Here is a 27093-nt window from a genome sequence, read left to right as displayed (position 1 = left end):
TTCATGTGTTGACATACTGCATGTTGTTCTTTCAACAGGTCTATGATTTAAGAGTCATATTTCTGGATAGACTAAAGATTACAAGATAGATTTAACGTTTTACAACACAGGGTTGTATAATGAGATTGAGTTGTAGTTCCCTTTATGCAATGTGTGTGTTTGCAATGTGTTTTATGTAACTAGAAGTAAAATGAGGGCAACTTATCTAAAATGAGTTTGTTTGTAAAAAGTTGAGTTGAGTTATTTTGCTATTTGTTTATCACATTCAGCTCTACTGATCCTCTGTGACTCAAAGCCTGAGATTAAATATAAGTGAAACTAAACTGTCTGTGTGTCAGATGTGATAGTGTATTTCACAACACTATCACATCTGACACAGAGACAATTGACAGCATAAGAATAATGCCATACCACCAGTAATTGCAACAACAGGAGGAAATGTAATGTAATGGGGCTTTTTTGGTGACATCTGGTCCAGTTAAAATGTAATCATTTGCTAAACAAATGTTTTCAATAAATGCAACCAGACACAGTCTGACATATTCATACACTATCAGGAAATGGTCAAACAGACACAATCAGACCCACTTTCATATTGTGTGGCCACCAATGTTTGTCAGTCAATCTAAACCGCCTCTGAATTAGTCAGATTTTCCATTGCGACCCTTTGTCCTCTCAAGGGCGCCCAGAGGTCCACGGAGTTTGGGCCAATACAGGAATAGTTTTTAACCAAACACCAGATGGCACTCTTGTCCCCTAGCTGTGGTCAAGAAATTGCACCGTTGAAGTCGCTCTGTTTGTTTGTTTGTTTGTTTGTTTTTGCCAGGTGAAAACTGACAATTTGGCAAAACACAACGGGAGCAATACTGTAATGCTGTATGACTGATTGTTCAGAAGTGTAACATTGGAGTGGATAAGTCAACCTAAATCTTTATGAAAATATAAAAGGTTGTGTCTTCATGTTGTCGTTGTGTGTGTGTGTGTGTGTTGTGATGTGGCGTGGCAATGAACACACAGCTGATGCATTCTCCTAAAGTCAATGAATGCCAACCTACAGTTCAAATTCCATTCACTGATGTACGTCTCATGACACATTTAAAGATCTTGTGTAATTACGTTTGCAAGGTTTTTTTTAAAGTCTTTGTAAACTAGTATGTAATTATTTCCTTTTTCGTCTGACTCAAAGCGGTGCAAAACAGTGTGCACGCTGTTTTCCTAACTTAGGTAAGCTAGGCGGGCGGGGTTTAAACCTACATACAACCGCGCACACGACAGAAAACAAATAGACCCGCTCGTTCGCGCTGTCCAGTTGTTAAATTCAGGTACACCCCATTGACATGTAGGGCTATGACGTAGGCACAGTGTAAACTCAAAACGACAGTCTCGGTCGGGGCTGTTATTGTTCGGTTTGAAGAGTTTGGGGGAGGTCGGTGCTTTGTTTTTATTTTTTTGGGGGGGCTATAAGCTACCACTAGCAGGCTAATTCCACTCCAAAAGAAAAAAAAAAACACCTGCATGCCACCATTTTAACAACACAGCATCATATTTATCCAGGTGGTGGGAAGCTAACAAGTTAGGTCCCAAAGTAGCTGATGGATGCGCGGGTATCGGAGTTATTTTGCTCAGGAAATGGACACGGTGCTGCTTCTCAAGGTGTTGCGTCCAACGGCAAACCGGGAAATGGCTATTCGGTAGCCCCCAAAAAAGCCTGTGTGAAGAACAACAAGAAATCCAAGGGTCGATACTCTCGCAACTTCAAACCAAGCAATAACACCCCATATCTACCTCCAGAGGTAAGGCTGAAATTAAGCGCACAACTACCGCTAGCGTAACTCCAATGAACGTATGATATCAACAATGTGAACTTAAGTCGGTGTCTGTGTGCTTGTTGGGATGTTTAACTCTAGTAACCGCAGATATCCACTGCATTTCCCGTCGTCGGTGTTTGCTGCTACCCTGTCCTGACTTTGAACTCGCAGTGACACGTAGCTAGTCGGCAACGTAAAGGGAAATGAATGAGATGGTGTATAAGTTACTTAGGCTAGCATTAAAGTAGCAGTCTAACACTCGCTGCTGCTAACTTAACGTACATTTTTTTGCCAGTCACAGCAGTTTTACAGCGTTCAGCCTAAATGTGTGTGTTAAACTCAACGCAGTTTGCTAATAGCTGGCTAGTATTTAGCTTAGCTAGCAGAAGAGGAACAGCTGTGTTTGTAAATATCTAACGGGGGGGGGCGGGGGCGGGTGTACACTCGGTCAAAATACTGTGTCAAGCTAATGTTGCTATTACAGTCCCTGACATTCACTCACCCAAGGACTGTGTTACTACACTGTAACACTGTAACGAAGGATTTGATCATTTGTTTATCAGGAAGTTAGCTGAGCTAGTTGTAGTTTATGACCAGTTACCATGGTCGTGATGGGACGTGTCTAAACATACACCATGGCTTCAGTTCTTCTTTCAGCTGATTGTGTGTAACCAGCTCCCCTTTCCTGCAGTGATCATACATGTTAGAACACATTTGGGATATTTTCCCCTCTTGTAGGGATGTTGATAACCTTAAATGTATATTGACTTTTACACATTAGTGTGCTTTGCCTAATAGCTGTGCATTAAGGCTTGCTAAGCAGTTAGTTTGTATAGCTCTCAGTGACTACCTATTCACGGTAGTGCACTGACCGCTCATTCAGTCAGATTGCTTTTCTTTGTGTCTTTTACCAAATCAATAGCCTGTTGTCTCACTTCTCTACAGTCTGACAGCTGTTGTTCCTGTTCTCACTCTGTCTGTCTCTCTTTGTTTCTCTCCCTGTCTCTTAGGCTGAAGAGGGAAATATAGAGTACAAGGTAAGCAAATTGGCTGTCATGCAAGGATTGTGTTGCATTCAAAAGTTGTTTTATTTTCCTTCAAAGTGTGCTAGTGGCTTTATAACACTATACAAATGAGTGGTTAGGTCACTCTGACAGGAGTGTTAGAGGTTACATTTATTAGTCAAACACCATTACAATAAGCTGTCAGCATATTATGCAAGAATGTATAAGTGTATATAAGTGTCTCACATGGTCTACCATAGAAAATCAACACCACAGCGGATTAGCAGGAGCATTTTTAGAATGTGGACAGCTGCTTCCCCTGCCACATCAAGATGGATCTATTTTAACTAATTAGACCCATTTCCCATGAACTGTTCACAATCTAGATTTAATTTCAGCACTAAAGTCTTTTTCTTTGTCTAGTTGAAGTTGGTGAACCCCACACAATACCGCTTCGAGCACCTGGCAACACAAATGAAATGGCGACTGCAGGAGGGTCGAGGGGAAGCTGTTTATCAAATAGGTGTTGAGGATAATGGCATGCTGGTGGGACTATCAGAGGAAGATATGAGGGCATCACTAAAGACGCTTCATAAGCTGGCAGAAAAGTAAGTCGAGCTATTATCAAATTCACCTTTTATTCAAAACTTAGTGCATTGTCACTGTTTTATATTAAGTTATAACCAAACAAATGGTGAATACAAATGTGGTATCATAAACACTTCAAATTGCTCAAGCATACTTTAAGTAACAAGCATTCAATTTTTGTAATTACACAATCAAAACACCACACTTACTATTTCTATATTTGTTAACATTTTTCTGACAGAGTTGGAGCTGACATCACTGTCCTCAGAGAGCGAGAGGTGGACTATGATTCTGATGTGCCTCGTAAGATTTCTGAGGTTCTCATTCGCAAGGTGCCAGATGACCAGCAGGTTAGGAAGGCTACTATTAAGTCATGTTGTTGCTCTGTGTTGTTGATCCTTTTTTTTTTTTTTTTTTAATTTACATTTTTTATTCATGCTTATTCTTTGTGTTTTTTCCTGCAGTTCTTGGACCTGCGAGTAGCTGTACTGGGTAACGTGGACTCTGGAAAGTCCACTCTGTTGGGTGTTTTGACACAGGGTGAGCTGGACAATGGGCGGGGAAGAGCGAGGCTCAACCTCTTCAGACATCTACATGAGATCCAGACTGGACGCACTTCAAGCATCAGCTTTGAAATCCTTGGCTTCAATAGTAAAGGAGAGGTGAGAAAGGAGTCGAACGCCAAAGATTAAATAATGCATACCCTAGGTTGCCTTATCGAGATGTTCCAAGTAAATCAGACGAGACAATATGATTCTGGTAATAGTATAGAAAGAAGTAAGACATACAATTAAATATTAATGTACTGATGTATTATTCATCAGATTACTGCATCTGCAAGCAATGCGAGTTACTAATATCTAGCCTGATGTATACTTTTAAGTAAATGAGGAATACTTTGGTGCTATTGCTTTTTTCTTTGTGTAATTTTAATCATGATAATCCAGATACGTTTACTTATTTTCCCAGGTTGTGAATTACAGCGAGTCTCGGACAGCAGAGGAGATTTGTGAGTGTGCCTCTAAAATGATTACGTTCATTGATCTGGCGGGTCACCACAAGTACTTGAAGACCACCATCTTCGGTCTCACCAGCTACTGTCCGGATTTCGCTATGCTAGTCGTCAGCGCAAATACTGGCATTGGTGAGTACCGACTAATTAATTCAAATTTGTAATAATTTGAGTATCATTGAATGTCTGTTAAAATTTACTTTTGCTTTCTGTGTGCACTTTATCCAGTCACTTTGCTATTCAGATAAGCTAAGCTGAAAGTGGATCTGTGCCAGGGACACAGGCTGTTAATAGACCCTTGCAGGACCAGTCTGACAGAGAGCCTATGTTTGTGTACACCACACCTTCACACTGTAGTGGACTTATAGCGGCCAGCTGTGGCTCAGCACTTTGCAAACATACAATATCTAAGCTTATGTAACAGACCACCATCCCAAGTCTCTACATGTGCAAAAGTTGTTTCCTGCTTGAAAACAACATTCTTTTCTGCAGTTTACCGTTGCAGGTTACGGCTCAGAATATTCTTTGGTACTTTTTTTGGGATATACATTTTCTGTGTAGCTGGGATTCCCCTCTCATTTACATAAAGTAGAGATTTCTCAACTTCAGACATTACATTTTACTAATTGGTTTTATTGATAGATTCTGTAATAGTGCATTATGCTTTCAGCAACCCACAGACCTTTTTATGATAACAGCGAGTGAGACTAAGTGCAGGAAGCTTGTACAATACCCAGGTTCAAGAAGGACATACTTTGAAACATAAGCTGCTGAAACTGGTGGGGCAGCTTCTGTAGTCCTTTGCTTTTGGATGTGAAGACACATTGTTTGTTTTTACTCTTCTTTGTTATTGCACTTGCTGTAACAGTAGATCACTATTTGATTTAGTTTGTAGGATTTGGTAGAAGAAAGAAAAGCTTGCTGTCAGAAGTGGGATTCGAACCCACGCCTCCAGAGGAGACTGCGACCTGAACGCAGCGCCTTAGACCGCTCGGCCATCCTGACATATGTCTTTCAGTGTGGAGGAGGGGCGTTGCGAGACACAGCATGTGGGCCGAGATAAGAATACACCATTCGAGGCTTGTGAGCTCCTGTAAATAATCTCTGTGCTATTCAAGCAGTAGCCTTAAATAACACAGGATTATTAAGAAATATGTAGTTACGTTTTATTTTTGCAAATAGCAAGGAGACGTAGATGAAACTGAGCCTTTGAGACAACACTGGCAACTTAGCACTCCAGCTCACAGTCTGCGGGAGTTATTAGGTGAACTATATTCAGCTGCTGTTAATGTATGGCTGGCATTTTTTTTTTTTTTCTCTAGGTCCTTTTAAACTATATAATTTCACTGTTTTGCAAAAGGTTGTAAACAAAAGTGACACAGACCCAGGCACTGGGTTTGACAGGGATTTTTGAAACACACTTTGTTTCATTCTACACAATGTTTATTTCAAGTGGTAAATTTTACTAACCATGTTCTGCTGTTTTTAGTGGGAAACAAGAACACAAAAGTAATGAAGATGAGGGAGCAACAACAAAATGCTGAATCATTTCCTAGCAGTTTTTTTTATTTAATGCAGTTGTAATATCCCGCAACCGAAAGAAAATTGCATCCAGATGTAAAACCTGACCAATAATTTCTCTACCAGCAAAAAAACACAATACAGAAGGAAAAATCCGCTCCACGTTTTAGCCTTGTGAATTGTTACAACACTGCTGAGGAAAACTGAAATGGGCCTCAAAGTGTACCACTGATTTTCTCTGGAAATTATTCTTTAAATCATATGTATTTATGCTTGAATGTCTATACACTGTAGGTGTTTTTGTGGCTGTCTGTGCTAAATTGGGCATGCTGGGAGAAACGGGGTCAAGAATGAGGACCACCTTAGCTATGCAATAGACAGAAAGGGCACACAGTGTCTGTAACCTAAGAGCAACAGCTTTAATTATGAAACAGAGTAATGGATCTGTGTAATGCATAGGGCTTGTCGTAAGTTGTAGCTGTGACTAGCCAAAAAGCCAAAGGGCAGGTATTCATTTTGTATCATTGTGTGATGCTTTACCAAATATTTTGGCACCTGAAAATCACTCACTTGCCTCTACATAGGTTGAGGGACTTTGATTTTTACTTTGCATCTTTACTTTGGATTCACTAAAACTAACAAACAACTAGCAGAACAACACACTGTTCAGCTGACAAAGAGGTCAGGGTATTTTGAGTCTCTGTCTGTCTGTCTGTCTGTCTGTCTCTATAGTGACGTAGTTGAGACCTATATCCAAACCAAGACATGATCTGCTATACATATCATTTTCTCTTACGTGCCAGCTTTGTTTACATAGAAACATAATCTAACAGGCATGCCTCGAGGACACTGCTGCCTCTGTGAGAAGTCACTTTGTTTAGAAAGGTTTGTCTTTGGCATTCTTGACAACAAGGCATTAATTATACCATATACATATATATGGTTGAATATTCCTGTACCACTATCCTATCTACTTCCTCCAGTGGCATAACAATCGCACGTCATGGGAAATTCGGCCTGGTCTTATCAGTTTGTAAACATGATCTCTTGACCCTCAAACCGACACTGAGTGGCCCAGATAAGAATACACTTAGCACAACTCACAGAACGCTTGTGAGCTTCTGTTAATGATCTGTCTCTGTTTTGAAAGCAAAAGCCTTCAAAAACACAGGATTATAATGAAATCTGGTGTTATGTTTTATTTTTGCTGACATCCAACATGCCCAAACTGACACTGGGGGGTGTTCTCTTAGGTCACAACACTTTCCCTCAAGAATGTGGATTTCCATGATGAAGAGCAAGTAGATTCAATGTGGTGAAACCCTCCATCTAGACTTAACTTAAACCTTACTTTTTCCACCTCCTCTTTTTCAGCTGGTACAACACGGGAGCATCTCGGAATTGCCATGGCCCTGAAGGTGCCTATCTTCATCGTCATCAGTAAGGTGGACCTTTGTACGCGGGCCACAGTTGAGCGCACTGTGCGGCAGTTGGAGCGGGTCTTGAAGCAGCCGGGCTGCAACAAAGTGCCCATGGTCGTGGGCAGTACTGATGATGCAGTCACAGCAGCACAGCAGTTCGCCCAGTCACCCAAGTATGAAACAACTACATATGCATAATTGCATAAGCACATGAACCATTTAATGCTTTCTGAAGATGGTAGAAACTAGCCAGTGACATCTGTGTGTCCTGATCATGTGCTTGTGCTCTCCCTGGCAGCATCACACCCATCTTCACCTTGTCCAGTGTGTCTGGAGAGAGTCTTGACTTGCTCAAGGTCTTCTTCAACACCATCCCTCCTCTCAGCAACAGCAAGGAGCAAGAAGAGCTTATGCAACAGCTAACTGAGTTTCAGGTAGGTCTGACATGAAGTTTGTGTATGCATGCACATATATTGTGTTAATACATACACCTTACATACATATGGTTCTGATGTGACTGACAGCAGTGTGCATCATTACAGGTGGATGAGATCTACACAGTGCCAGAGGTGGGGACTGTGGTGGGAGGTACTCTGTACAGGTCGGTGTGTTGAAACACTTATTTCATGTTCTTTAATTCAAATTTTTTCAGCATGGACTCTCTCAGACCCACCATTCTCTTTGATTGTGCAGTGGTATTTGCCGTGAGGGAGATCACCTTGTGGTAGGGCCGACAGACTCAGGCCAGTTTCACCAGTTGACCATCGGTAGCATCCAAAGGAATCGCTCGGCATGCAGGGTACTCAGGGCCGGCCAGGCTGCCACACTTGCCCTGGGCAACTTCGACCGGTCATTACTACGCAAGGTCAGACACATTAATGTTTATTCTAAATTAATAAAACTCTTAGTTTTTCTTTATACATTTCTCTCTATCTGATATATGTGTGTACAATGTTCGTGTGTTTTCCACTTACAGGGCATGGTGATGGTGAGTCCGGAGATGGATCCTACTATCTGCTGGATGTTTGAGGCTGAGATTGTGCTGCTCTTCCATGCCAAGACCTTCCACAAGGGCTTTCAGGTTACTGTGCACATTGGCAATGTGAGACAGACTGCCACTGTGGAAGCTGTGTACGGCAAGGTTAGTTCATCCACTGAGCTACAACTGTCTTGTAGAACCTGGGCTTGATTTATCCTTAATTAGATTATGCCCAACTATGATTTACATTTGGTTTATTCTTAATGCTGTCTCTCTTTTCGTCCTGTTCTTACCATAAATCATTGAACTACAGGAGGAGCTGAGGACAGGGGAGAAAGCAGTGGTTCTATTCAAGTTTATCAAGCACCCAGAGTACCTGAAGGTCGGAGCTAAGGTGCTGTTCAGAGAGGGCGTGACCAAAGGGATCGGCCACGTCACCAAGTTGCAGCCCATCGCCCAGTACGGGCCATCCCAAAGAGAGGATGACGAAGCCTGAAGTTTCTCGGAGAACCACAGCAGTAGTAGCACTCCGTCCTACCAAAAACAAGGTGCTTCATGAACAACGTCCTGCTTTCTCAAAGATCACTGGCCCGTTCCCTGCGCAGTACATCCCTTTCACGGGATTTGTTTTATCACCATTTTCCAAAGCCTTGTTGTCACCATCCTCCTCATTTGTCCTCTTCCGCCTTTTAAATAACTATTAACTGATATTTTAGTCTGCTTTCTGGTGTTGAGGTGTAAAGAATGATGCTTTTCATGGCACTGATGAGAGGAAACCCCCTCAGCCACCTCTTTGACGCATTCACTTAGAACTACCAAAGTAATATTGATTGTCAAGAACACATATTTGCAATGCACAGATCAATAAGTGGCAACCAGGAAGTTGCTTTCTCACACCCACTTTGAAGTGCTACTCATACAGTTTACGCCTAAATGCACTCCTAACACACTTCAGTAAGATGCAGACACACACTTGCACTGAAACATACTGTAAATGCCAGCGTTGACCTTTGGCAGATAAACCGTTTACAAAGTCAACAGTTGCAAGTATGAGATGCTTGGACATTAAGGTGTAACCTATATCACCAGTGTCTTTCTTGTCATCACCCCACAGCAGCTTGTCTGTGTTACCAGCATAGTGCCTGACTGATAAGGACACGCCTCTGATCTCACTTTATTTGAATGTTCTCAAATGAGACCATTTTCTTAGTAACCACTGAGGAATTATGTGAGATAATGGTGAAAGATTCAGGAAGGGTTTTTTTTGGTTCTCAGACACAGCTTATTAGTTGTATATAAGCTAAACCATCTTCAAGCTATATTGCTGTCAAGGGCACTTTATGAAGATAAAAGGAGGGCATTAAGAGGTATGCAAAGTTGGAACTTGACCCAGTTTGTGTGTCAGCCTGCCAATATAACTCACATTGGCAATCACCTAGTAACTGGTTTTGTTATGTCACATGTCTATAAGAATTATTTTTTCTATTCACAAATAATGCCTCACGATAGTGCAGTGAGATGGCAATGATCTCGCTGCCTGTCTTTCAAGTGCTTTAGTTACTCAGGTCAGTGTAGATATTGTATTAGACAGCATTCCACTCTCACAGAATTACTCCATTGGGGGGGGGGGTGTGTGAGGAAAAAAAGAGGGGTTTGGGTTTCTTCCAAAGCAATGTGTTTGATTATGGATTCTGTAGTATGTGAAGCTGCCTACTGATGCAGCTTCGTTTAAAAGCAATTATGTTTGAGGTACTTTGTCTCTTCGTTTAAGTTACTGATGTCACTCATTTTGAAGGGGTTTAACACAGTGCCTGGTTGTACTACTGTTAAGAGTAGCCTTCCATTACACCCCAAAGTTTTATGACTTAGTAAACAATCTTATTAAGTTGGTGCTACTCCTTTAAACAACTTTTGATATTTAGAAGACGACTGAAAATGAATGGCTACTGTTGGCCTTATTTTTTTTTCTTATTATAGCATGTTGATGTGACTTATAGATTGTCCCACTGACATCGGTGATAGAGGACAACTGAAATGTGTGCCCTGTTTTATTGCACCCACGTTGTTATGCACAGTTTGTGTGCACTCAAAGAGAGGAAAACTAAAAACGCATTTCAACCAAAATATTTGATAGCCTTTATGAAGTTATATCAGGTGTTTGTTTTAATGCATTTGACTATTTTATAGATTTGTAGTAGTTCCAGATTTTACAGTTCATTCAGACACGTTTTTCACTGTTTACGCAGTCTTCTTAATGACACCAACACATCTTCACTTTTTTGAAATCACGTTTAAGACCTTCCTTTTAATTGAAATTGTAATATTTTGATCTTTATTTGGGTGAAATGCAATATTTATGTACAGATCCAATTTGTGTATCATGATATACATGAATAAAACTTTTATTGTCTCTTTAGCAGTTGCTTTTTTTCTTTTTAAGTAGAACACAAATGCTCAGCGTTTTCAAGCATGTCATCACACACCCAGGGTTTGTCTACTGGATGTGTCAGAGCCATGAATCACTACACAACATTGACATTTAAATGGCTTGGTTTCATTTTCCTGGAACAGCTCCTCCCAATCTGCTCCCCAGCTGATGCAAGACAACGCAAGAGTAATTTCCTCATTCACTTGTTTTTCAATGCACTACAGTACAATAGGTTCACCTTTGTAGAAAAGTATTAACAGAACAGGGTGGGCTCAATTCATAATGGTGCAATTTCTTTCATCCTACTGGCAATCAGCATTTCTCTTATCACATCTGTACTCTTATCTTACAAAATATAGTATGTTCACAAGAAGACTTCGTATTGACACTCAAGTGGGGATTCCTCCTCTATATTCGACTGATTAGTGGCATCTGCTGGTGTGTCAGAAAACTGCAACAAAATGTAAAAAGTATCTTTAATAGGCTCAGGTTTATAAAATTATTTCCTTTCCCTTTACAATAAAAAGCATGTGAAACAAAGAACATAAATAAACATTTTCTGTAATTTGTACACATTCTTATAATATAAAGCACAATAACATTGATCATTTGGACATTGTCCGAAATTTGTGTTTTACTTTACTTTAAAATGCAGTTCTACAACACATCCTCAGTTCTTCTTGAAAAAAGAATCCAGAGTGCCCGTGCTCCCACCTTGGGAGCGATGCCTTTTGGACTGGGGTCCCGATTGACCTCTGGTTTTTGTCTTGCCCCGGGAGGACTGGGCTATGCCTGCTGCTCCCACTCTGACAGGAGTTAGAGAAGAAGTGGTGGTGGAGGAAGATGAAGAGATGGTTGCTGAACTCGTGGATGAAGACAGGGAATTCTGGAGGTCCAGGGCAAAGTGATAGTCATTGTGTTCAGGCATTTCCCAGACCAACACCTCCTGGCCACAGCGCTCACAGTTCAACACGTCTTCTCTGGCCACAGTGGGAGGACAGTGATCTACCTCTGGATCCATGTCCAGCTCATCTCTTAACTCCTCACATGGCGACTGGTGGGATGTAAACTCTCCAGGCGTGTGTTCCATGTCAGGTTTGGTCAATGTTGAGGCTGAGGCCTGTATGTTTCTTTCAAGAGTCTTCTTGTGGAAGAAAGAGGAAATATCAGAATGGGGGCTCGCTGTACCATTTTTAGAGTGAGAAAAAAGTGTAAGGGAAGTAACTGGGCAATTGGTATCTGTCTCCACCTGAGAGTCAGCAACAGAGGTTTTATGAGTGGAGTTAGATGAGAGAATTCCTGTTGAGCCAATGCAATCTTCTTCTACATCGTTTGTAACCTTCTGTCTTTGTTTCTCAGCTGCCTTTTGAAAGAAGGACTGGATGGTGCCCGGTTGTTTGCCAGCGGAGTCATTTTTCAGTTCAGAGGGCGGCTGGGTGAAAGACTGAGGGGTGGAAAAAACACTCTGGGTTGAAGTGACATCACTGGACAGAAAGCCAGCAATCCCCCCTGCTGATGGAGCATCACTGAATTTGCTAGCTGAGAGGTGTAGCAGGGTGAGGGGTGGAGTCCTGGGGACATGATGCGGGACAAATGAATCACACAGGATTCCTTCAACCAATGACTTAAAATATTTCAGGGCTATTACATTCTAATTACCATGCTGCCTGGTGGTTTCCTGCTGTGTTGAGACTCTTGATAATGGCAAAGCTGTCACTGGATAGCTTGGTCGCTTCATAACGCACCAAAGCACAACAGCGAGAGAAGCTGCTCGGCCTTTTGTCCCCAAGCTGACGAACACCGACTGTCAGCAACTTAGCCACACGACCATTCTGACAGACGTTAAGAAATGACAGGCACAGTTATAGTCACTAGGAAATAGGTAGTACTGCTTTAATAAGGGAAAATAAATACATTACACTACACGTAGCTTTTTCTTACCACTTCTTTGTCCTTGGTCAGCCTCTCCTCCAGCTCTAGGGCCAGTTGATGAAGCCAGTACTGTACCTAGAGGGTATTAATAATTACATGAAAACAAGAAAAGGAAATGTAATGTAAAAGTTGGTACATTTGTTAACAATATTACCTTTGCTACACATCTAGATGGATCAACTACATTCTCTGAAAGTTTCATCACTTTCAGTTACGGTCAATATGAGACTCAAAATAAAAGACAGATTGAGCACGACTTTTTATACACCGGGAAGCAGAGAGTGATGAGCTGTACCTGCTCTTTTGTAGCCAGCGATGTCTTCCCCGGGAAGTTTTTACTGCAGCCGATGGATTTAGGAAGCTGTCTGGGTTTCACTGCTTCAAAATCAATACCCCGACACAAGTCATACAGCCACTGACTGCAAAGCAGACAGATTCATTCATAAATAATTGGTAATCAAGTAGAAATAAAACGCTAGTTATGAGCCAACTTTGTAATCAAAAGGTCCATTCCACCTAAAATGATGGCGGTGTCTGACAGAATAAATGTAAAAACTAAGCAAGATTGTGTTTGTCTTTTAAAAAAGGTATATCTGGCTTGTCTTACCCTGTCTTCTCTCCAAAGTTCTGTTCCAGTTGGGCCTGAGAAAAGCGAGTCAGATCTCCCATGTTTTCTATTCCAAGAGTTTCTGTAATGGAGGCACCCAGCTTACCCCCCAGGTTGCGGCTGCACAGGTGAGATAAGCAAAAATACAAGTCAACTTCTGTTTTTACACTTCTATGTCAGTATATGATTATAATCTGTGATGAGTTATTTATGTAGCAGTACTATTTTGAACTCACATCTTGCTGATGGGAAGAGAGCTGAAAAGTTCTGTCACCGAATCCAAAGGCAGAATGGTTTGTCTGTTAGGTTTGTTCAGACCACAGGCTAGTTTGGCCAACACCTGGAAAAAGTGGACAGTAAACTATGACCACAGCAAAAACAATTACTCTTTAAAGTATTGCACCAGCATTATATTTATGAGACTAAAACAATGATAGGTTTACCTACCTTATTGTGTGATATCCCTGCTGAGCAGCGGAAACCTGTGTGTTTCTCCACGGCTGCCCTCATTTCCTCGACAATGAGCGCCCCCACAGTAAGCTGCAGCTCTGCAGAGCTCTGCTCCCCTAATGGAGGGCCAGGTAGGGATTCCAACCACTGCTGAAGACCTCTGGACCTCTGTTCCTCTAGGGACAGACATGACATTATTAGAGCGATACATTTACGGTTTTGTTTCGTCTCACTTTTCAACACCACCTTCCTGTGTCAAGTGCAGAAACAATTAATGGAGCCTAAGCCTACCTTTATCCAACACAACACCCTCGGCAGGGGCCTCAAGTTCAGGTGAACTTATTGGGTACCCCTGGATGTAAGTCGTCCTGAGTTGAGGCTCAATTTGCTTGTCTGTCATGTTTTTAAGCCGCTGCTGGACTGCAGCAGTCAGATCCATGTAGGCCTCATCGATGCTGGCTCTCTCAATCACAGCAAAGCGAGACATCACCTCAATAACCTCCACACTCGCCTCCCTGTAACTACACAAGGAGGTAGCAAAATATCATATATTCATTATTCATCCTATCAAAGAAAAAATGAAATGTTTTATGGCACAACCCCAGGAACTGTGAATAAGTGTAGGGGTTGTACAGTACATCACCAGCACTTACTGCGTCAGGTCTGCCTTGCCATGAGACTCACGCACTCGTGCCACCTGGAGGTCTGGGCACAGTTTCTTTGCATCGTCCACCCACATGTTCCTGGTGACACCATGGGCCCTGGCCTCATAGCTCACAGCTATGATACTAACAGAGGATGACATTTAGTTGTAGAAAAACAAATTATTACGTCATGTTTGCAAACTGTGAGAATGTGGTAGTAGTAAGGTCCGAGGGATGATGAAGGCGGGTGAGTCACCAGCACAGAGGCAGCAATTTATGATCCATGCCACTGAGCACACTCTACCCATGTGTAAATACGCAGTGTGTGTTGATCTTGAACAGTGAGAGAGTGAGGTGTTCCCTCTGTGTTCCATATTCAGGCCAAGTGATGGCAACTGAGCAATCTCTGTGACAACTGAGCTGAGCAAGACTTTTAAGACATCTGTAAAAACTACTATTTATACTATTTCTAGGTTAAATAATGATCTTTCACACTTAAATATAGTCACCCGGGGTCAGCAATTCCCAGTCCTCTCCTTCATCTAATTTTGGAGCTCTTCTTTTAAGCTCTTTTTCAGTTCCTCTTCTTTTATTTCCTGAAATCATTTACAAGAATTTGAATACTCATTTGCATCCCATTACTTGTGCTGCTACTGTCTTTAAACACAGCCTGCGACATGGAGTCGCTGCGGCCATGGCGATAAGGCCTCAGAGGTTTCACTTTACCGCACTGCTGTCTCCATAAACACAAACAAAAACTAACGTTATGCTAAAAGGATACAGCACAGAGTAAACATAAGGGGGCTAGAGAGTTTTAGCAGCTAAATGCTGTTATCCAGACGGCAAACACAGAGGGCTTTCCCACTCTCCTGGCTGTCGGTTTCAGTTGGGTTTATCAGAAAAACAATGTCTGTGTGTCAGAAACTCACCCGCCCCCTTTCCACGTCTTGTACTGGGCCACCACACAGGAAGTGTTCCTCAGAGCTGGATTGAGTCTCTGTTCCACCTGGACGTAAAAACAGTCCATGTCCACTAACGCCACCACTCTGTCCTTCCCGTAGTCCATCACCGGAGATAAAATAAAGATACACCCTCTGTCCGGTGGAGCTGTTCATTTACATCTGTCTCCAGCTCGGGACGGTCTCTAAACTCTAACCGGGCGCCGAAAAATGCTTGTCCTGTCGCTTTGTATTTCGCGCAATCGTTTGAATTTACATAAAAAAACGTCCTCAAAAGTCGACGTAGATCTGTGGTCGGCCATTACGCATGCGTGTCGCGACGTCGTCATCGTCTACAGCGGTAACTGCAGAGGCTCTTAAAGAGACAGTGCGGGTATTTTAAAGGGGGATTATATGAGGCTCTTATCCACAGACAGTGTATTACCTACAGCTAACGGAGGTCAGCAGGCCCACAGTAGCAAGACGCAGAGTCCTGTTTAGCCACTTGAGAAAAGGGCCACCTCAAAAAGAAATCAATATCACTGTCACTATCTATCAATATAGGCTATATGAAGTATGTCATCTGCAGCACCTCAGGCCCCTGGTACGTGACTGCCTGGACCCGCTGCACACACACACACACACACACACCTGGAGAAGCCACAGAGCACCATGAGGATCATGTGTTTTGTCTTCTCCAGCGCTTTCGACACGGTCCAGCCTCTCAGGTGGATCAGGACCTCGTAGCCTAGATCGCAGACTAGGATCACTGTCAGGCTGCACAGCTGCTTGTCAGATGTGGTGACGAGCAGCGCTGGCACACCCCAAGGAACTGTTCTGTCACCGTTTCTGTTCACCCCCTACATCTGACTTCTGCTTCCACTCGGAAGCGTACCACCTACAGAAGTTCTCGGATCACAGACGACAGAGAGGAGGAGTACAGAGGCCTAATCGAGAGCTTCGTAGGGTGGTGCAACAGCAACCACCTACAGCTCAACACAAGGAAAACCAAGAAGCTGGTGGTGGACTTCCGGCACTGCACCTACAAGTTCCTGGAGGTGCAGTTAAACAACAAACTGGACTGGACGGACAACACTGAGGTTCTCTACAGGAAAGGACAGAGCAGGCTGCTCTTTCTGAGGAGGCTCAGATCCTTCAATGTGTGCACTAGGCTACTGCGGATGTTCTACCAGTCTGTAGTGGCCAGTGTCATGTTCTCTGCTGTGGTGTGCTGGGGAGGTGGCATCGGGACTTGCGGCACCAACAAGCTGGGCAAGCTGGTGAAGAAGTTCCAGCTCGGTGGTGGGGATGGAGCTAGACAGTGTGTAGGCAGCGACCGAGAAGAGGATGAGAAGGAAGCTGAAATCCATCATGGACAACCCCTCTCATCCTGTCCTCCAGATTCCAGCTTTATTGTTATGCCTCCCCGCTGGTGATAGCTGTGGCCAGAGGCATTCTGTTTTGAGGTTGTCCATCTGTCCGTCTCTTGTGGGAATTTCTTAAAATTCACTTGGACTCAAGGATGAACTGATCATATTTTGGTGGTCAAAGGTCAAGATCCTATTCTAATCCTAATCCTAATTTCTCAAGAACGCCTTTTATTACTGGCACTATGGCCAGGTGAAATGAAAAATGTCATTTTAACTCTTTAAGATTGCATCCTTATTATATAATTGTTATTATTATTATTATAAATCAAAATCTTATCATTTTGTCTTCCTGTAAAACAAAATGTGATGCGTTTTTTTACGTAAGCATGAACTAACCGATTTAAACCAATAATCTCATGACATTCACCTGTCAATCAGTCTTTAGCTTTTAGCGACGCAAAGCGAAGATTCATCAGTTAGCTAGTTAGTTAACAGCAGAGCTTCCTCCTGGAGCCAGAGTGTTTTATTATTACTTGTACAAAAGCACAACTTTATCAGTGTTTTTGGTGAAACTGGATTATATTTGATGGAGAAAATATTGTAGACAGACAGAGGCCAGTTTGTTGAAAGTGGTACTGAGGTGATTTACAGAGTTTGCAGATAGACTGGTTGCTACAAGAAGGTACTAAGATGCCGTTAGGTATAGCTATTGGCTACCACGACAATTCCCTCCCTAGCTGCCTGTTTTTACAGTATATTTGGTGGTCAAAGGTCAAGGTTAGTGACCTCACAAAACCCATTTTTGGCTATAACTCAAGAACTCATACTCTAATCATGACAATAAATTTCACACAAATGTCAAAATGATGAAGTGATGGCATTTTATATCCAAATGGTCAAAGGTCAGCTTCAAGAAATTATTAATTGGAGTCATGCATGTCATGATAGTGATAATGTCCTTTTTTCCAATGTAACACACCTAATACTTTTTATTATCTTCACTGCATATATGAGTCTGGACAGACATGGATGTAAACTCCAAATTGACTGGTTGATTTATTCTAGTTATTTAGGTGTAAGGGACATTGCGCAAATTATAAACAATATTAAACATAAATGTCAGTTTAACAGTATAGTGATAGGTTGTGATGATGATAAGTCAATTTTTAACTACTTTCAAGGAAGTTCAGAACTAAAGAAGTACTGTTTTAATGCCATAAAGTATATATGACCAGACCAGCAGATTTACAGCACGACCAAAAGAGCAGTGTTAAAAATGAGGAAGTGACCCAGGTAAAATAACCTTCTGTAATATAGAAAGTGCTCATTCACTGATAACATTGATGCAGGCATGGCGTTTCCATATATTTTTCTAATACTCGCTGGACTCATGGGTAAGTCAGCTTAATAAGAAATATCTGTCAAATTTATGCTTAAATATGTTTGATACAGTTGAGTGATACAATTTGAGTTTTGCATTAAGAGACAATCATCAGTATTAATCATTAATGTCTTTTTTATAAATGTAGTGATATATATTATATTATTATTATTATATTATACTAACAAATGTTTTATGTAGATGTCATTGTGTAACTGGTAAATGATATGATAGGGTTATACAATGCATTTGAAGGCACCACTATAAAATATGTGTCTGCTGTTGTTTTGTCAGGAATTCACAGTCAAGTGACTACAGTGAGTAAAGTGTCAGTCAAGGCTGGAGGCTCCATCTCCATCCCATGTCTCTATGATCCAAAATACATAGACCGTGTGAAATACTTGTGTGAAGGACAGCCTTGGTACTCCTGCACATATGCAATTAAATCAAACCAACCAAGTTCAGAAAAGTTTTCAATCTCTGATAACACAAACCAAACAGTTTTCACTGTGACTATTAATTATCTGAAGAACAATGACACTTACTGGTGTGCTGTGAAGAAATTTGGATTGGATGTCAAACAACGTTTTCAGCTGTCAGTCGAAACAGGTAAAATCTGTTTTAAACACATCTGAAATCCTTTCTGCAAACTATTTGGTGGGACAAAAAACAGATTTTCACTTACATGTCACAGATGATAAAATCCGACTATGCTTCATTTTGTATTATGCTTTTTTCAAGGTACGTCAAGTCTGTACGTAGACCAACAGAAAATTAATGCATTTGAAAGAGGAAGTGTGACTGTCGTGTGCCACTATAAACATCAAAGAGTAACAAAGTGGTGCAGGCTGGGCAGCACCTGTGTGACGGGTCAGACTGGGTCAATAGACGGAACACCAGTAACCATCAATGCAAGTGTCACATCTTTTTCCACTGTGACTATGAGTGAACTGACGACAGAGAGCAGCGGCTGGTATTGGTGTGCCAACAAAGACTTTCAGATACCAGTGCATATCACAGTTCATAAATTACCCTCAACTACTACAACTACAATGGGCCCTACTACAACAAGTAAGATACTAATCATTTTCTATTTTCATAAATTAACCTATTATAGAAATAAGGCCAGTAAGTCAGCACAGGAAATAATGCCTGTTAATCATGCAGCATCTGATATATTCATGTCATTTACCTTGAGTTACAGTCTAAGAATCCACAATATGCAGTATAAAAAAAAACGTAATATCACCTACAACTTTTCACATTTATTTACGCAGACTTTACGGAGACACTTCCAACCACTACCCAGCATGCCTCCCTGCTTACAAGTGCAGAACCTACAAACTCCACCATAAACGGGGCAGATGGAGAGGGCCTGCAAGATGAACACAAGATGTATGTACTCTTTATTTTATTCCACTTTGAACGGTGTAACTGGCATCAAATCTGATTTACAACTGTTTCTGCAGATTATCCCCTCTCCACCCTTTGTGTTTCCTGATACAGCACAACTTAATATGCAGTACCCTCTCTCTCAGTGTACTCTTCAAAACACTAAACCACATATTTGAGCACGGAAAAGTTAATTTTGCCATACCCTATGTAACTCATAGATGCAATGTGGCTGCCTTTAACAATTGTTTTATAAATTAAACATACAACAGAAGAACAGGTACATAAGTATATTTCAGACAACATTATGAGTTTTTTTAATGAAATGTACGTCTGATCTGCATTTATCTTTTAGTTCTATAAAATTGATGATTGGCATCATCACCATCATCTCACTACTGTTGCTCGTTCCTGCAGCCTTTTTTGGATGGAGGATTATAAAGCGCAGTAAGTCTGTTGTAAACTCTCTTATAACAAATTCAGGAGTGAAATGTATTATATTTTAAAATATCTAAATTGTATTTGTTTTAGGTAAGACCAAACCTGACGAGCCTAACAGAACTGTGGTAAGCTATATAATGTTTTGGTAACATCACTGACATATTTCCTCTTTACGTAGTAAATAACAAAATATTTGACATTATGTCCAAATTTGGACGGATCAAACACAATATGAAGTATTTATAACAGCATTTAAAGATCATGAACAAATTACACTTAGTGTGAGCTGTTGACTATAAATTATTAGATCTACATCATCTTGGTTCAAAGTACTGTACTCTAGATAATACAGACAGTTGCCCTCTTTATGGATATTTCTACCTGGCTTATTTTCATCTTAATACACCAAAGTAGGAAATTTTGCTAAAATATTACATTTTAAAGCTTGATAAAATAAGAATAAAAAACCACGCACAATATATGACCCTGGCAAAAACCATTGCAGTGATAATTTAGCCCCAAAACAAAAATAGAATCAAATTTACAGTGTTAATGTTTCTTCTCTTTCTGTGCTGCTCTAAACAGCATATCACACATTAGCCACTCTGTGTTGTAAAATAGGGTAAAATAAACCTATGAAAAATAACTATGAAGTTTTAAACTCAAACAGGAAATGGCATATACTGTACATGAATGCCCCTGACAAAAGAAAAACTCCAGATCATATAAATATAAAGGTTATGTAGTCAATTTAATTTATATAGTCCAAAATCACAAATCATAATTTGCCTCAAGGGGCATTCACTCTGTCCTCAGACCCTCAATGCTCTTCCCAAAAATCTCCCCGAAGAAAAAGAGCCACAGAGGAGGGACCTCTCGCCCAGGATAGACAGACACACAATAGATGTCGAGTGTACAGAACAAACCAATATTACATGATGTACAGATTTTGATCATTTCTAATATATGAACAGTAAAAAATACTGTATAATGTGAAGAATATGGATCCAGGGGGACACTATAACGACTTCAGATGTTGTCGATTAAGAGAGAGGAGGAGGAGAAAAACTAGAGAGAGGGAAGAAGAGAGAAATGCGCAGACCTCGGCAGCTTGTGGGAACAAAACTAAAAACAGGAGAAGGAGAAATGAAATGACTATGAGGAAGTTGACATTTAATCCCTGTCAGCAGGACAAATATAGATACAGATATCAGGGTTAAGAAACTGAGACCAACCCACTAAAAAATAATGGTATCAGGTGCGTGGCGAGAACTTATCTGAGAATGAAGTTACGGCAAACAAATGGGTTTTAAGTTTAAGGCCTCAACGGAGAGTAAAGAGCACGGGACGGGACATAAGGTTTAATGAGATCGGATAGAGAAGAGGGGCAAAAGTAGCCAGTTTTGTAAGTCATCAGATGCACCTTAAAGTCTGGTCTGACATGGATAGGAAGCCAATGAGGTGAGGCTAATGTTGGTGTAATATGATCAAACTTTCAGGTTCTGGTTAAGACTTTTAGTGCTAGCACAAGGAGACCTAATTTTAGCTATGTGGCGATGGGTGAAAAAAGGTGATCTTGGTGACTTTAATGTGCTTTAAGATGGCTTGTGAAGAGGTCAGTTGTATTCAGATTAACCAAACAAGTATGCAGTTAAACAGAATGAAGTAAATAATTATAACAGACCATAGTATATGATGAGATTAAAGTCAAATGTATCCATTATAGATCTCACACACTGGGAGTGATCCTGAGGTGTTCTACGCCACCATCACTCATAATCAACATGTAGCAGCCCAGCAGAAGGTAAAAACATTTACATTTACAGACATTTAATTTTTTACCTTTATGCATCTGAATTGTCTGTTACTAACACAAATGGATTAGTGTTGTTGTTAGTCCATGATTAGTCAGCATTCTCTTCTCTGTGTTTGTTTTCTCTCATTAGATTGAACCAGCAGAGGGAAGTGTGATCTACAGCACACTAAAGACTTAAATATAATAAGTGCTAATGAGCAGAAAATATGGGAGGATATGCATCCTCTTGAGTATGGTGACACCGTGGAAGTCATTCTAATGTGCATTTTATCCTACATCATTTCGGATGAATTGAACAATCCTACAGTCCCCCACAGGCACATACTTAAAGGGTCCAGGAGGGCAAGACAACATGTTAAGACAGTTGTCATTGTCACTTTAACACAAGTGTCAGAGGAAGAGCTAAATACAGACCAAAAGGTGTGAATTGGCTTTGTGACTACTATGGTTTATCTCATGCCAATGTTTCTTGGTGCAGCTTTACCAACCACCAAGCTGCTGTCTTGCTACTGAAGACTATCATGATCCAGGGAGAACCTCAATTCATTTAACGAGATCCTCTACATTTTGCTACGATATGTGATTATCTCATTGTTATTAATAATGTCCAGTACATCTAGTGTTCGATCCAGTAGGACAACCACAGGCATAGCTTGGGGTGTGGTATAATATTGAGCATAATTAAGAAAGATTAAATTACTGCAAGAAATAAATGAAAATAATTCTGCTTCTTTTGGTGGTCACCCTCCATTATTGATTATTAATTTTTACTTGTCATTTTTGTTCATCGATGTAAAGCACTTTGAAACTCAGGTTCCAATAAAGTTTTACCTGCTTACCGTGTACATATCTCACATGGTCAAAGGAAAATACACCTGTAAAAGTATGTTGTCATAAAGCCAAATGCAGCTGCCCTAAAAGGAGGAGGAGGGGATATTTCAACAGTTGCTATTGCATGCTTTTGAAATCAGGAAGTAGAAAATTGGTCAGTGCAGTAGTGTTGCACATTTTTTTGTCTGACTGTGCTCTCTCTGCAACATGGCTGTTAATCTCAGAATTCTTCTCATCCTCACCGGACTCAGAGGTCAGTCACAGTGGTCCTTTTATGTGTACAGATGTTTAGTCTTGTGCTTGAGCTGGTTATTTCAGGTGAAGAATGTATGAGTAAATAGTAAATACACAATTCTGTAATTATAAAAAAAAAAAAGTTAATATGAACATCTACAATACGTGGGCCAAATGAAGGAATAATATTGTGAATAAATCCATTAAAATGCTGTGTTTGTATTGTTGCAGGAATTCACAGCATAACTACAGTCAGTAAAGTGTCAGTGAAGGCTGGAGATTCAATCACCATCCCATGTTTCTATGAGTCAAAATACATAAACCATGTGAAATTCTTGTGTAAAGGATATACATGGACCTCCTGCTCGTATGCAGTTAAAACAAACCAACCAAGTTCAGGAAAGTTTTTAATCTCTGATGACAAAAGCCAAAGAATCTTCACTGTGACTATAAATGATCTGACGGATCAGGACACTGATTACTGGTGTGCTGTGGAGATTGATGGAGGGCCAGATGTCAGAGAGTACTTTCACCTGTCAGTCACCAGAGGTAAGACAGACCTTAAAGCATCTTTATGCACATTTCCAATCCTCTGTGAAAATTTAACAATTTGACATAAAAACACCTCCTCAGGGTCACATTGTTTGCCATGGAGACTGACCCACAATATTCTATTGAACTTGTTTTCCCATAAGGTACGCCCAGGCTTTATGTGGACCATCAGGAGATTACAGGATTTAACAGAGACACAATAATCATCAGTTTCCATCGTTACTTTGGAACAATGAAGTGGTGCAGGCTGGGTAGCTCATGTGTGACGGCGTTGTCTGGATCAATAGCCGGAGCAAGAGTAACCATCACTGCAATGGTTAATGTTTTCCGTGTGACTATGAGTGGACTGAGGACAGAGAGCAGCGGCTGGTATTTGTGTGTCAGTGGAGACTTTCAGATGCCAGTGCATGTAACTGTTACTGAGAAACCTACCACCAGTAAGCTTATTACTACTCATAAAAACATTACCAGCCATTTGGTAAATTATTTTATTAAGAGATATTAGGAGTTCATTTTGTAGGTTTACTCTACTTATCATTGTCTCTTTTTTTGTATTATAGCCACTCTTGCAACAACAACAACACATTTAACCACCATATCGCCCACTCCTGAGCATGTGAATCTCACCACAGTTGAGGTTGAAGCGTACATACGGTATGTATAAAACTATTGCCATTTTGTGGTAAAAAAAAAAAACAAAAGTAGGAATCTCTATACATAATTGTATGATAAATAAAATTGATTGGTAGTAACTGAGGTACTATAGGATGGTGTAGCATTGTAGTTTGTAATACAGAAGATGAATACAGTTTACATTATATTGTAGGCTTGTTTGAACAAGAACATTCTGTTTATCTTTATTACTTTGCTTTGTGTGTTGTGTTTATTTATTTATGCCCCAGTGCTTCAATTGACATAAAGACCCTCATCATCCCTTTGAGCTTGTTGATCTTTATTGTATTGGTGACCCTGTTCATCTGGTTGCTGTTGAAAAAGCACCGTAAGTCTTGATAAATCCAATTGATACCAAATAGGTTTGTAACTTTGAAAGATTTAATTTTAACACAAACATTTGCATTTAGAATAACAGGAGTTTTTCACTGTTTCACTTTCAGAGCAGAACAAATCAGCATCATTAACCAAGACAGTGGTAAGATTCTTGGTTATTTCCCATTTTTTCATAAAGAAGGCTATAACTATCCACATGAAGGCAGAAGTGTGATAGTGGTTAATTGTTTAAATTTACACTGCAGTGGTAGGGTGAGAATGGAAGTGGAAAGTTTTCAGACAATGTATTTTGATTTTAAAGAAATTCTGCTTTGCTACACTGTTCTATGGCAATATGTGAAAATGTTTTATTTGACTATTTGAACATTGTTCTATTGGTATTAGTCCTCTAACATTTGGATCTACTCATTCAACACAGGCTGAAGAGGAAGTAACATACGCTAATATTGGGCAAGTGAGGAAACCTTCAACCCAGGTAATCCATAACTGCAGAGATATCCAGGGAAAATTGTAAAATGTCAAATTTACTCTACCTTTGTCATTATAGTGCTATAGGCTGTTGTAATATTGAAGATATGTTTTTTTTCTGTCAGGTACAGCACATCTAAATTTTGTCTTTGTTTATTATTGTTATTAAGAGAAAACAATAATCACTCAGTTGAGCACTTTATGATCCGACAAGTACTTAAAAGTAGAAGTCAAAATGTGTGTCATTAAATGTCAGGTCATGTAACCTACAAAAATCAAAATTTATATGGCACAAAACGAGTACACTAAAGAACAAATAGGTACACTCAAATATAAAATATTACTTCACCATTCAGAACGAGGGCGATACAAAATTTCAATTAATCTGAAAAGGGAAGTGATCATCTCTTTCATAACTTTCTCTCTTTCTTCATGCAGACATCATATACTGAAAGTGATGTGGACGTGATGTATAGTTCTGTGGTTGCCATAAGGCAAAAAAGTGTACAAAGGGTAAATATATATATAGATGTCACCTTTTATGCTTTTATACCATCCTATGTGATTTTTTAACTTCTTTTTTTCCCCCCAACAGGTTCAAGCTATTGATGAGAATGTTACATACAGCACATTGGCTTAGCATCAGCACAGCTTAATACGTGTCTCTGTTTGTCTGTTTACCTATTAATCTATGTGGCTCTTGTTGGAAGACTTTTTTAAATGAGAGTGTGACAGTGTGTTGTCCTATGTTATCATTTGGTTGTGCAGTAACTTCTCTCTATTTGGTTTTATACTTTGTCCATACTTTCTTCTCTTCTGCTTTTCAAAAACACATTGCCTTGCTTGTTTGTCAAGTGTGAGACAGTGTCAATGACTAGGCAAATCTTGTGTTTACTGTTGTGTTATTTATTAGGCCTACAGCTCACAGTAAGTTAAGTTCATGGACATGGAATTTATCCATTCAAGTTCACTCTTATACAATAAATATAATCTTCATCTGTTAGTTGTGTTTTAATTTCACGACATTCAAGTCTGCTTCACAAACTTCTGCATAGCCAAATAAAGCAGATACCAGGGCTGCTATGTGAAGGTTCTTTTTTTTTGTAAAGAGTGACAGGAAAGTGGGGAGAGAGGATTACATGCAGCATAGGGCCACAGGTTGTGATTAAGCCTGGGCCACTGCTGTAAGGACTCAATCTTTGTACAGGGGGTGCACGTTATACCAGGTGAGTTACCAGGGTGCACCCCTTGGTGAAGGTTCTTGTTTCTGGATCTACCGGGTTCCAGAAATGTAAATGTTATTGAGATTTTACAGATGGACATGTTTTGAAGGACACATAAGGCTTTAATAGTTACTAGAATTTTCACACATACTGTGAATAGACCATTTGCACAAGACACACCACCTTTGTTTGTGGACCTTTGTTGCATTTCTCTCTCACCCATTTCCTGTCATCTCATTTATTTTTTAGCATAATCCTCTTCTCTCAAATCAAATGTTGTGATACAAAGACATGCACATAAAAACACAAAGAGGTTTATCTGTAAAACATCTGCTTTAATTATTTCATATTTGCTTACACTATATAACTCTTCCAAGACGGGATTTATATCATTTTGTTTTGTTTAATATTGTCTGCTTTTAAACTGATATGTTATACTTAATGTGATCAGACTGATTAGGCAAAATACCATTTAACAAATTATACTTCATCAGCACCTCTATGTACCTCAACAGTAATAAACTTGATCCCCAAGCCAGTGTTAAACCTCACCCATAGATTAACTATGTTTAAGTGTTTTCCTAAATTACTGTTATAGTGTTTCAGCAGTAGCTATTACAGTGAGCTCTCAAACCTTCGCTAAGGAGGCGAGGAGCATGTTGGACCTTCTCTTTCGTTCTTTATTTCCAAATCTATGGATTCAGTTGTGTTCCTTTAGCTTATATGTGAATAGTGCATTTGAGCCTGTAAATATTCAAATAGTTTTTTTTGTATGTAGGTAAATTTAGAAACAGTAACTAAAATGACTAAAAGAATAATGATGGTGGCCAAACGCTTCGGGTGAGTTCATTTTTTTATTCAGATGCAGAATCATAAGTGCAGGAAACAGCTAGCAGAACTAATATCTGTGGTTAGTCAGTAAAATTATGTAAGTCACTTAAACAAAGATGAAGTGACAAAGATGAAACGGTATCATCATGTTCAGTTTGGGTCAGTGTTTGTTAAGTCTGGGACAATTGAAAGTAAAATTTGTGGCAATTGCGGG

The 27093-nt window shown here is 40.2% G+C and overlaps 3 protein-coding genes and 1 non-coding gene across 6 annotated transcripts; 2 read left to right on the top strand and 2 right to left on the bottom strand.

Annotated features, from left to right (window-relative positions):
* The first annotated feature begins 1339 nt into the window (after positions 1 to 1339).
* gtpbp2a (GTP binding protein 2a) lies at positions 1340 to 10749 on the top strand. Its single transcript, XM_051376326.1, has 12 exons — positions 1340 to 1793; positions 2819 to 2845; positions 3236 to 3420; positions 3642 to 3750; positions 3865 to 4062; positions 4370 to 4544; positions 7308 to 7527; positions 7653 to 7788; positions 7897 to 7955; positions 8048 to 8219; positions 8331 to 8495; positions 8647 to 10749. Exons 1-12 carry the CDS (start codon positions 1593 to 1595, stop codon positions 8827 to 8829), a joined length of 1830 nt encoding a protein of 609 aa, XP_051232286.1. The 5' UTR covers positions 1340 to 1592; the 3' UTR covers positions 8830 to 10749.
* trnal-cag (transfer RNA leucine (anticodon CAG)) lies at positions 5335 to 5417 on the bottom strand. The gene has a single exon. It is a non-coding gene; the product is annotated as a tRNA-Leu (tRNA).
* A 474-nt stretch (positions 10750 to 11223) lies between the features above and the next one.
* polh (polymerase (DNA directed), eta) lies at positions 11224 to 15639 on the bottom strand. 3 transcript variants are annotated; one of them, XM_051376246.1, is made up of 11 exons: positions 15324 to 15639; positions 14404 to 14538; positions 14042 to 14271; positions 13748 to 13926; positions 13537 to 13640; positions 13301 to 13420; positions 12989 to 13112; positions 12703 to 12768; positions 12421 to 12593; positions 12011 to 12332; positions 11224 to 11902 (listed from the first exon to the last, which is right to left on the bottom strand). In XM_051376246.1, the coding sequence occupies exons 1-11, from the start codon at positions 15458 to 15460 to the stop codon at positions 11432 to 11434; spliced, it is 2061 nt and encodes a 686-aa protein (XP_051232206.1). In that variant the 5' UTR covers positions 15461 to 15639; the 3' UTR covers positions 11224 to 11431. The 3 variants fall into 3 exon arrangements, with proteins under 3 accessions (XP_051232206.1, XP_051232196.1, XP_051232214.1); XM_051376236.1 differs by having other exon boundaries at positions 11224 to 12332; positions 15324 to 15638; XM_051376254.1 differs by lacking the exon at positions 15324 to 15639 and adding an exon at positions 14904 to 15309 and having other exon boundaries at positions 11224 to 12332.
* Positions 15640 to 18057: 2418 nt separating this feature from the next.
* LOC127379566 (uncharacterized) lies at positions 18058 to 25828 on the top strand. The gene is made up of 17 exons (XM_051429326.1): positions 18058 to 18096; positions 18378 to 18692; positions 18825 to 19154; positions 19361 to 19478; positions 19831 to 19922; positions 20007 to 20041; positions 21643 to 21720; positions 21863 to 21881; positions 22763 to 22816; positions 23029 to 23346; positions 23493 to 23786; positions 23910 to 24003; positions 24252 to 24349; positions 24465 to 24499; positions 24776 to 24832; positions 25264 to 25338; positions 25421 to 25828. The coding sequence occupies exons 1-17, from the start codon at positions 18093 to 18095 to the stop codon at positions 25463 to 25465; spliced, it is 2061 nt and encodes a 686-aa protein (XP_051285286.1). The 5' UTR covers positions 18058 to 18092; the 3' UTR covers positions 25466 to 25828.
* The last annotated feature ends 1265 nt before the right edge of the window (positions 25829 to 27093 follow it).

This window comes from Dicentrarchus labrax, unplaced genomic scaffold (genome assembly GCF_905237075.1).
Source record: "Dicentrarchus labrax unplaced genomic scaffold, dlabrax2021, whole genome shotgun sequence".
Classification (NCBI taxonomy): domain Eukaryota; kingdom Metazoa; phylum Chordata; class Actinopteri; family Moronidae; genus Dicentrarchus; species Dicentrarchus labrax.
The sequence above is the reverse complement of the archived record's forward strand: the minus strand, read 5'-3'. Positions and strand labels throughout refer to the sequence as shown.

Coding starts and splice junctions, on each gene's coding strand:
- polh (XM_051376236.1), bottom strand. CDS start 15,460: ATGGACTACGGGAAGGACAGAGTGGTGGCGTTAGTGGACATGGACTGT. Junction 13,421..13,536: donor TCTCTTCCCATCAGCAAGAT/GTGAGTTCAAAA, acceptor TCACCTGTGCAG/CCGCAACCTGGGGGGTAAGC. Junction 12,769..12,988: donor CGCTGGCTACAAAAGAGCAG/GTACAGCTCATC, acceptor AATACCCTCTAG/GTACAGTACTGGCTTCATCA.
- LOC127379566 (XM_051429326.1), top strand. Junction 19,923..20,006: donor ATGGAGGATTATAAAGCGCA/GTAAGTCTGTTG, acceptor TATTTGTTTTAG/GTAAGACCAAACCTGACGAG. Junction 22,817..23,028: donor CATCCTCACCGGACTCAGAG/GTCAGTCACAGT, acceptor GTATTGTTGCAG/GAATTCACAGCATAACTACA.
- gtpbp2a (XM_051376326.1), top strand. CDS start 1,593: ATGGATGCGCGGGTATCGGAGTTATTTTGCTCAGGAAATGGACACGGT. Junction 1,794..2,818: donor CCCCATATCTACCTCCAGAG/GTAAGGCTGAAA, acceptor CCTGTCTCTTAG/GCTGAAGAGGGAAATATAGA. Junction 8,220..8,330: donor ACCGGTCATTACTACGCAAG/GTCAGACACATT, acceptor TTCCACTTACAG/GGCATGGTGATGGTGAGTCC.